This window comes from Trypanosoma grayi, assembly GCF_000691245.1.
Source record: "Trypanosoma grayi strain ANR4 Tgr_638_V1, whole genome shotgun sequence".
Taxonomy (NCBI): Eukaryota; Euglenozoa; class Kinetoplastea; order Trypanosomatida; family Trypanosomatidae; genus Trypanosoma; species Trypanosoma grayi.
The window spans coordinates 1-10,187 of NW_008826257.1; the positions used below are offsets into that span (position 1 = coordinate 1).

At 54.5% G+C, this 10,187-nt stretch overlaps 5 protein-coding genes across 5 annotated transcripts; all 5 read right to left on the reverse strand.

The window, feature by feature from the left end:
- DQ04_06381000 (hypothetical protein) lies at nucleotides 1–398 on the reverse strand (the record flags this gene model as incomplete). The annotated part of the gene is made up of 1 exon (XM_009314668.1): nucleotides 1–398. A coding segment is annotated over one exon (398 nt), but the record flags the coding sequence as incomplete, so codon positions are not given.
- A 769-nt stretch (nucleotides 399–1,167) lies between these two features.
- Nucleotides 1,168–5,676, reverse strand: DQ04_06381010 (metal ion binding protein; the record flags this gene model as incomplete). Its single annotated transcript, XM_009314669.1, has 1 exon — nucleotides 1,168–5,676. One exon carries the CDS (start codon nucleotides 5,674–5,676, stop codon nucleotides 1,168–1,170), a length of 4,509 nt encoding a protein of 1,502 aa, XP_009312944.1.
- Nucleotides 5,677–6,149: 473 nt separating this feature from the next.
- Nucleotides 6,150–6,851, reverse strand: DQ04_06381020 (zinc finger protein; the record flags this gene model as incomplete). Its single annotated transcript, XM_009314670.1, has 1 exon — nucleotides 6,150–6,851. One exon carries the CDS (start codon nucleotides 6,849–6,851, stop codon nucleotides 6,150–6,152), a length of 702 nt encoding a protein of 233 aa, XP_009312945.1.
- A 638-nt stretch (nucleotides 6,852–7,489) lies between these two features.
- DQ04_06381030 (zinc finger protein) lies at nucleotides 7,490–8,395 on the reverse strand (the record flags this gene model as incomplete). Its single annotated transcript, XM_009314671.1, has 1 exon — nucleotides 7,490–8,395. The coding sequence occupies one exon, from the start codon at nucleotides 8,393–8,395 to the stop codon at nucleotides 7,490–7,492; it is 906 nt and encodes a 301-aa protein (XP_009312946.1).
- Nucleotides 8,396–8,946: 551 nt separating this feature from the next.
- On the reverse strand, nucleotides 8,947–9,909 carry DQ04_06381040 (hypothetical protein; the record flags this gene model as incomplete). Its single annotated transcript, XM_009314672.1, has 1 exon — nucleotides 8,947–9,909. One exon carries the CDS (start codon nucleotides 9,907–9,909, stop codon nucleotides 8,947–8,949), a length of 963 nt encoding a protein of 320 aa, XP_009312947.1.
- Nucleotides 9,910–10,187: the final 278 nt, after the last annotated feature.

A 10,187-nucleotide genomic window follows, 5' to 3' on the forward strand; every position in this document is an offset into this window, starting at 1 on the left:
AAGTAACGATCCACATCGCAGTGGCGCACGTCGACGGATTCGAAAACGCACCGAAGTTGATGTGGCGGCACAACAACGGTGGAGCCAGCGCGTTGCTGTGCCGCATTAACGAGAGTCTCGTCAAGATCCAATCCAACGACCGTCAGCTGGAGTGGACTAGCGTCACCGTGACTGCTGCCCCCACGCAGCGAGAAGAGGTTGGCGCTCAGCGCAAATAGCGCCTGGCCATCGCCGCAGCCAAGGTCGGTTAGTCGCAGCGCATCCTTGTGCGGCGGCAACAGCGGCGAGTCGTGCATCCACGCCGCAAGCGCTGCGACGGCGTCGTCGCTGCTGCTGACAAACGGAGAGATGAAGTTGCCGTCATCCCACTGAAATGGCAACTCCAGACCCTCCGTCATCTCCTTTCCCCGCAGCAGCAGCACCTACCGGGCCATGAAACGTGGCAGTAAGGGGTGGGTGTNCCCTCCGTCATCTCCTTTCCCCGCAGCAGCAGCACCTACCGGGCCATGAAACGTGGCAGTAAGGGTTGGTTGTTCGTGAGGTAAAGCGGAAGGAGAAGAGAAACAAGAAAAAAAAATTACAAAAAAACACAAACGGCAGAATGATGTCTGCCGTGGCACAAAGGAACACGACATCACACAGAGCACAAGGAACGCGTGATTCGTTCCCTGGATGTTCTCCGCTACTGTTTTTTTTGTTTGTTTGTGTTATGCGGTGTGGGAGAGTATATCTTCCGCAGAAAGCATGAGGCGGGGCAGGAGTCCGCACCTCGCCGCCTTCCACGCATTGTAGAGTACAAGAGAACAATGGGAAATGCACCCGCATTCCAAGCCAGGGTGGTGCCTTATTTCACGCCATACGCGTCATCTGTAGCGCAGCGGACATCTACACACATCAAAGAACTCTACTATAGTTGCACGGTTATCACCAGATATTTTTTTTTGTGTTGTTTTGGGTGTAGTTTTGGTTGTTTGGTTGACGTACTCGTGGCTTGTTACACACATCTCAATCACATGGAATTATCTTCACTATACATTGCGCACGCTTACCACCAACCAAAGCACAGCGCCTCTGTCCCTCACAACGTGTGAAGGCAACCGGTAAAACCAGGTTGCTTGTCGGTTAAGGAGGCTGTCACAAAAAAAAAAAAAANAAAAAAAAAAAAATCTATTTCAGAGCAGCAGATTCACACAGGGTGGTGAGTTCGGGTCGTTGTGCAAGCCATGACGCATATGTGCAGCGCATCTGCTTCTTCATCGCGGTGTACTCCTCATGCAGGTACGCAGCAAAAGTGATTAGGTTGAAGTAACGGCGGAGGTAGTGCACACCATGGTGGTGTGCCCGTCCACGCTGTGACTCCGTAACGTCGGGGGACTTCACCTGCAGTGCAAAGGACTCAATAGCGGTACGTAGATTCTGCATCTTGGAGCATGCCTCAATGACAAGGTCCACGTGATGCTTTGCACTTCGCCCACCCGTCAGCACACGTTTCAGTTGCACAATACAACCGTACTCCCCGCGTGAGAGCGGAGACTCATCGGGGTGGTAGAGCGGGTCAAATATGATGTCCAGCTCATTGTAGTACTCGGGAATGACGAGGCCAATCAACAGGCAGCAGACCACCATTCCGGTCGTCGTGCGGCCACGCCCCATCTGACAGTTAAAGACGAAGGACAGTGTCTCGCGGCGGTCCATGTGTGCCGTGATGCGTGGCAGCAACGCTGCAACGAGGGCGTCAAAGTCCTCCACGTCGGGGCTCTGTTCATCCGTCACTGGGAGACGAAGCAGCGAGACGCGGTAGTCCTGCGTCAGCAACTCGTTATACACTTCCCGCACGGTTTTAACTGTCTCCGTGGTCGCTTTCTCCCACAAGCCGACGAGCTCGCCGGGGTTGCCCTCATCATTCACGAGGAACATGCCGTTGTGCTGCTCTGCCTCCTTCAGCACATCGGCCCGCAGCTGTGTCTCCACATGTTCCACCTTGTTTGCGGCGATGCCGCTCAGCTCCACGTTCACGTACGGTGCCTCAAGGTTACGGAACACGAAGGGCCGATCGCCAACGTACAAGATCGGCTCCTCGCGCAGGTTAACCCATACAACGTGGCCGCGGAGTGGCTTCGACAGCTCCTCAGGACGGAATCGCGGGTCAAACAGCCGCGGGGCGGCAAAGGCAATATACATGTTCTTGTCGTTTTGCTCTCCGGGGTATGCTCTCAGAGGCTCCTGAGCAGCACCGAGGACTGAAAGGATGTTGTGTATGCCCATCAGNGTCGGAATTGCCACGCCGTACACATTAACGTTATCCACCTTGCGGAAGTTCGGTGCCCCACAGACCTCCGGTACAAGTCCCTTCTTTTGGCAGCCTGGGAAGTGGTCCGCCTTGAGCGCGAAGTTCGCCGTCAGCACGTCGCCGTTGCGGCGCGACACATCCGCCTTCAAAAGGTTGTGGGACTCCACGTACTTGATGGTGTGTTCCGCACGCTGGTCCAGGTTAGCAATGATATTGGCCACCTCGACCCGTTTTTCCACCCAGTCGCTAAATGGTTCCGACGTGCTAACGTCACCAACAGAGTCAATGTAGATTGTGCACAATAGCACCAGGAGGTACGTACGCACCATGCTAACGGCTTCACGCATCACCTTCACCTTGTTGGCGCTGGTTTTCATGATCTCTTCCTTCAGGCGGTTCAGGGCATGGAGGATATTCCAACGCGTGCCGCGTCCACCAAGGTCCATCGCCCCCTCCACCACCCGTAACAGTGAACCTGCTGTGAGCATTTGGCATATAGTCGACGCGACCAGGAGCTCGACAGGCGTTTTAGGTAGCTCGTTTGAGTTCACTTGCACAGAGCTGACGATCTGCGCGTGCGGCAGAACCACACCAGAGTGACCAACACGCAGCACCTCAGTGAAGTCCTCCGGGCCAGTGAGAAGCCGCAGGTTCCGCACACGTGAGGCGCGGTAGACGGTGAGCAGATTGAGCGCCACTGTAGTTCGTGTAGAGCCTTCCGTGTCGTTGATTATAAAGACATCATGGTCCACACTAAACTTACTCAAGTACTCCAGCAGTGGGTCCATGTCCAAGGCCACCATGTGCCCTGAGAACGGAATGGGAATGCGGTGGTATCGAACATCGCATTCAGAGGCAAAGTCCGCCATGGTAGATTTGGGCGTGCGAACAGAGCACACCTTGACGCGTATCGCAGTGCGCATGTTCTCCTCGTTGACTCGGTGCAGCAGGATCTCACCCTTGTGCTCCTGCGCCTCAAGAAGAACGTCCCGACGCAGACGCTCCTCTATCTGCTCCATCGCCTGCAGTGAGACATGCATGGTCGAGCCCATCTCTCCCGGGCTGCATGCAACAGCGTCGTAGTCGGACAAGGTGAAACTGACGTCATTGATGAACACCATCGGTTCGGCACGGAGGCTAATCCACTGAATGCGCTTCTGGTTGGGAAAGCATTGCCGTATCTCCGACACGAGGAACTGGCGGCCCGCCTCCGACAGCCGACCGCAAGTAAAGATGGGCACATCTGGCGCCAGTTGTCGCAGGGCATTGACGCCACCAACAGTGTCTGTTTCCATCGGCACGCTGCACAAGATACGGCCGGAACTCAAGACATTACCGCGACGTTTGCGCACAATATTGGCTGCCCATGCTTCCTCCCCATGTGCGAGGGGGGCGGCGATGCGCTCCTCCTTGTACTCCTCCTCCATCGACAGAATGCTGGCGATCAAGAACTTCAACTCGTTGTTCTCCGAAAGCCAGACACTGAATGGAGCCTTGGTATTGTAGCTCCACAGACGCTGCTCGCAGTAGTATGAAAAGACAATGAAATAGGCGTACTGCTGTAGATGCATAATGGCCTCTTCAGCAGTGGCTGTGCCTGCATTGAACGCGGCACTGATGTGCTCTGCAATGGAGTAAACCTTGTCAGAGAGTTCCAGCAGTACCATGAGTCGGCGTTCGTGGATTTTGCCGTCTGGAATTAGTGAGACAATCTTCTTGATGGTGCGGAAATGAAAGCAGCCCGTGTCACTCCGCAATAATCGGATATCGACTGCCGCGTCTTGTGCACAGAGCTGGTAGAAGCGCACAATGCTGGCGATCATCATCATGGCACTTGTCTTCCCCCGTCCGGTCTGGCAGTTGAACACAATGACAGCCCGTGGATCCTCCATGCAGAGGTCATATATGAAGTCAAAGTCTTGCGGTTGCGGCCCGACGTTGCGTGTGATGGGGCGCCGGTAGTACGTCACATTCGGCCGCAGCATGTTGAAGACCTCATGCAGCGTGAACACCTGGCCCGTATCCGCGCACTCCCACTGGTCCTCCATGACACCTTCCTTTCCCTCCATGTGCACACTTATGTTTCCGCCATTCTCGCGTGCCTCCTTCAGAACTTCTTGCTTGAGCTTTTCCTCGATCTGCGCGATGCTCCGGCCGGTGACGTTCGGGATAAGCATAGGGTGAAAAGGGTCTTTACGTTCTCGGACAATATGGGCCTCGTTGTTGACATAAATTAGCGGCTCCTCGCGGAGGTTGACCCACTCAACGTGGCCGTCAGAGGCGCGGCGCAGCTCATTCACAATTGTACAAATCGAACTGATATTCGGCTGCGCGACACCTCCAATGTTAAGCTTCGGCACCATACGGAAGAAAGGGGCTCCGGCGATGATACCCGTTGGTCCCTTGCGGCTCCGCAGCGCGTCCTGTAGGTCAACCTTGAGAACGTGGTACGCGGAGAGAACATCGCCGCTGCGCGCGACGCCAATCTCGCTGGGTGATGGCAGGATCACGTCGCGCTGGTTCGCCAGGAGCTCCATCAAGGCGACCGCCCCGTCTGTCACGCGGAGAATGCTGCTCGACCGCATCGACAGGCGATCCATCGTCATGCTCCCCATAGAGTGGTCTGCGTCGCCCAGCATGCTGGGTGTGGAACCGTTTGCACTCGTCAGAAGCTCATCCATGTTGCTGGTGTCGACCAGCTGCGGGAGCTTGGGCACATCGCGCGAATCAGTCGAATTCTTCTTTCTAGGTGCGTTGGCGAAATCGTAGACCAACGCCGCCATCTCCGCCACTTCACGATCACTGTTGGCTAGCAAGACGGGTGGCAGTGGAGGCTGGACGGCTGCCAAAGCATTACGGTGTGGTGCCCGCCACGCACGTGCCATTTCGTGCTGCATGCGGTTGATGCGTGAGTGGCGGCGGTTGAGGTCTTCCTCAAGCTGCTGGACTTCGCTATCCTGATCGCTTTCCTCCGCATGCAGCTGCTTATCTTCCTGCATCCCCACCGCCAGATGAGGCACGTCTGTCGGCGGGGTAAACGAGGCATGTCTGGGGATGCCTCGTGTTCCACTGAAGTTTAGTGACGCAACTTCCTTGACTGCTCTCTGCGGTAGGTTTTCCCGCATCGACATATTTACTGGTTGTTCGAAGGTATCGCCGTTATTGCTGTTCTTTGAATTCCAACTCTTACTCATGAAGAGCTGGCAGCGCTCATTTAAGCGGTCCTGCTGCGACTGTAGGAGGTGTTTCAGCCGCATCAACTCGTCTGCAGAAGACTCTGTTTCTCCTGAGGACGGCGGGGGTGCGTGTGCCGCCCGAATGGCAGGCAGTTTCATTCTGTTCCCACAGCTGCTGGCGGCTATGTTCTTATCGGCAAAGAGTGGCATGATCGTTGGGTTTAAACGTGGTCCCCTTCCCACCTTTATAACACACACACACACACACACACACACACACGCAGAAGCGAAACTCCTGGACGGAAAAAGAATATTTGCACAAGAATGTAGAAGAATGAGAGGCAGGACAGGCAGGAATGCCGCAGCGTCACCGAGGCCCCGGTGAGGAGCACAGCACAGCACCACGGAGACAGAGAAGAACATACACACAGATATATATATATATATATATATATACCAGCACAAAAGAAACAAAAACAATAGGAGTAAACTGCTGCGCGTTGGGATAAAAACTAAATAGCAAGGCATGGCTGCCGCGTGAGCCAACTAGTACACCTATGCACACCGCACGGGCCACATCACACAACAAAACAAAAAGAGCCAAACAAACTACAAAAAAAAAGATGCTGGCCACACAAAATCCCCTCATCTATACGCTAGAAGAGGAATGCCACAAATATCTACTAAATAGGCACCTCCTCACTCGTGCGCGTCGGACGCAGTGGGAGAATGACACGCCACCACCGCCTGTCGCTGCCGAGTACGGCGTCCCAATGCTTGCGCCGCTCTATATCCCGCTCCGCACGTCGTTCTGCGGATGGGAGCCGCTTTGACTTGTCGTACGATGCAACGCGAATAGACATGGTGGACTCACCACGACTGAGCCACCACACATGCGTCAGGCCGAACAAGAAAACAGAGCTACTCAATAACATCATCAAAACGGCCACCATTAACCATAAGACGCTCCAATCGCCGTCCTCGATGACAAAGAATCCCAACAGCATCAAGCCGCCATCTAAAAAACCAGCCAGGGCAGCATACATGAGAAAGAGAACAAACATCTTGTAATTTTCGCGGCCTATACAGTTGTTCACGACGGGGCAGTGATGATCAAAACGATACGTACACCGCCCACACATGGTGCAGTGGTGCGCCCGATCGGGTTTGAATTGACCACACTGCTCGCAAAACCGCAAACGATTATTGCGGTCTAACTGTGTTACGGTGTATGGATTGACCACAGGATCCGCAGAATTGGGCGGTCGGTAGTCGGGACTCTTGCCCACATANGTTGGTGGATATTTCCACGGCTCGGATGACACATAGCCCGCTGCAGTGGTGACGACGCGGTAGAAGGCCCATAACAGCAGCGCCGTGGCCATGTCACCGACAACAAGAGATATAATACAGACAGCAAGCCGCCATTCCGTATGAAACTTTATGCACAATACAACAAAGTACGCATTGTAGCCGCCAGCCAGGGATAAACAAATCACCAATATGATTATCGGAGGAATGTATGCTGTACACAAGCAGCATCTGTCGTCGCAGCTCCTCGGGGTATAGGAGTGCACATTCCGCATAATGCAAAAATCCTCCATTCTCCCACCACAACTCTTTCTGTCTCTCTCTCTCTCTCTATCTATCTCCCTTGTCCCTTGTCGTGCTCCACCACAGTAATATGCTCAGCAAGGTGCTACGACCAAATGTACGCTGCTATCTCGTCTGCCGATCCAACTCTGTAAGGCCGGGGCGCAGAGTGAGTGTGAAGAGGGGGAGGAGGAGAGAGCGCGGGACAGAAATGAAGGAAAACGAAAAGAAACTCAGGGAATTTCATTCTTCCAAAGGAAGCAGAGTGATGTGCATGTTTGGCAGAAGAATACAGCAGTAATAGCCAACAACAACAACAAACAATAAAAATGGCGAGCCGCACACGGGCTACATGCATTTCATTACGCATGGAAAGGCATATTTATGCTCCCATCCTCGCCAACACGCAGAGAGAGTCCCGCCGCCGCGGCTACAGCACCTCCGCCATTGTGCCCCCGCCGTTACCAGTCCGGTGTGCGGTGCGGGTGCGCACTGGGCAGATCATTCGCCACCAGCGGAGGTCCGAGCCGAATATGTCGTTGAGGTATTTCTCTCGCTCCTCCATCGCCTGCTGCTTGTCGATCCTCTGCCTTGGAGCCATATTCGCGACCGTCGTCTCTCCTCGGAACGCCATCCACAGAAAGTGGCCGGCGAAGACAGAAAACGTAATTCCAAACGTAAGCGAAGTCACGAGGGAGACAATGTGGAAAGTGCTTGCTACCATTTCAGACCCACTGTGCATCGAAAATTGATAGTAGCAACTGTATGCTGTTGTGAATGCAATGTGGAAGGCCCCCAGTGGGATGTACGCCAAAAAAAGCAAAAAGAACCTCGCATTATCACGTCCCACGCAGTTGTTGATCCACGGGCAGTGATGATCCATGTGGTAGATGCAGCGGCGGCACTGACGGCAGTGGTGTGCGTTGTCGGGCTTATAGATCTCACATCGCGTGCAGAAGCGCAGCTTTCCGTCATATCCTAGCAGCCGCACCTCATACATATTGTCACTGTGTGCCCGGCCCTTGTAGACGGGCACGCGGGACCACGGCTCCCGCTCCACGTACCCCGGCGGCGTGCAGATGCACAGGAAGAAGTTAAGGTACACAAGTACCACCGCAACTGCCATTACGGCGTGACAGTAGGTGTAGAACAGCCACGACGCCTCACCCTGCATGCACAGCTTGCGCAGTCTGGGGAGGAAGGCCAGATAGTACGGAAGCACGTTCGCCAGTATCAGCAGCGCCGCTACGAGGGGCGGAACGTAGCTGCAGACACGCAGACACCAACCGCACACGCCCAAGGGGCGGCGCGTGACACTGTCGTCATCGCAGCACATGCCGTCGCGTTTCGAGGTACCGCTAACGGGGGTGCTACTGGCTAGCAAGGTCCTCCCTCGCTTCGGGCAGACACACGAAACAGGTAAGGACGGCATATAGGATGATGATAATAAAAGAAAATAAAGGAGATAAAATTTATATGCGTGCGCATGCAGAGCGATGCAAAACGGTGTTGATACTCACACGAGTCACACCCGTCAATCTCAGAGAGAACAATAGCCACAGCCCCATCACCGCTACACGCCACGACAAGAGTCCAGCACTCCCACAGTGGGGTAAATAAATCCACTAAACAAAACCAAAAACCAGAAAGAAAGACAGACAAAAACAAAGCTAACACATACACATGCATATAAACACAAAGCGGAATGATGACTTACCCTTTCGAACCTCATGAGACTTTTGCCGAAGGGAGAATGTCATTGTTTGCCGCTGGCAATCGGGCCACTGTCCGTAATCACCAATCAGAAGGGGGATGTAGGCGAGAGGAATAGGAAGGCAAGGACGAAAAATGGAAAAGCAAAGCGTGTCCCACGCACTCTTGCGAAGCTCATAGAATACATGGCAGCACCAGCATCAATGAAGAAAGGGGTTGGGGACGTGCCAACACGTAATAACGGCACAAAGCTAGCCATACCTCACAGCACTCTTGGCAATCGGTGTGAGCTGCGGCAGCACGTTGCCTCCGCCCATAAAATAGGGCCCCATCGGCGACGACCGAGGAGAGAAACCGTGCATTTGCCGTGATTGTGAGATGTTGGAGGCCAACATTACCTGCTGTGGTGGTAAAACTGGAGTCAGCATCATCGGTTGCTGTGGCAGGAATGAATTCATCACGGGCTGCTGTTGTGATGGGAATGAAGTCATTAGCACTTGCTGCTCTGGCATTGGAGAGCCTATCAACAATTGCTGTTGTTGGCTCATAGAAGCCGCCAGCATCGCCTGTTGATGCTTTTGTTGCTGTTGACGCATCGAGGCTGCCATGATTGCTTGATGAGACTGGGCCATTGAAACCGCCAGCAGCTGTTCCGCTGGCATTGCGCCCATATGTGAGTATGGTGCCTGCACAGACCCCGCAAATAGCGACTGCGGCTGCTGTGGGGTGCACATCGAGTGGGCTTGTGGCTGAGGGGGGNGGTGCCTGCACAGACCCCGCAAATAGCGACTGCGGCTGCTGTGGGGTGCACATCGAGTGGGCTTGTGGCTGAGGGGGGTGCATGGACTGCGCCAGAGACGGAAAGGTGCCCACTGCTTGTCTCGCCCTCAGTACGGCGTCCGCCAACGCGTGTGCCTCCTTCGAGACGCGGCGCCTGTCGCTGGGAAGAAGCCGCCACAGTCGCGCTCCATAGATCACGACAAGACACAACACAATAACGCAGTACACCCGTGAGCTCGGGAGAACGAGGATGAGAATGGAGGACGTCACGGCAAGAACGGTGAGAATGGCAAGCTCCACAGTACGCCGGCGTGACCACTTGATTGATGGGAAGAGAGACTTTACACAATTCCCCATTGTTCCTTTCCTTTTTTAGTGTTCAGGCAAATAAATTAACTTTCGGCGCGTACAAATCTGCCGTAGTTGGGAAAAGGAAGACGGAGAGAAGGAGGCCAAAGGGTGTCTTCCTGCCACGACAGCACGGCGCACATTGAACAGACCGCATGTGTGGTGCACTGCCACAAGGGGGTGGTGGTGGGGGGGGGGCAAGCGCCGTGCTCCCCCCTTTGCGGCGGCGGTGGTCCCGCGGGGGAGGGGCCATCTCATGGAGACAGGAGGACTCACGCAACCTATCT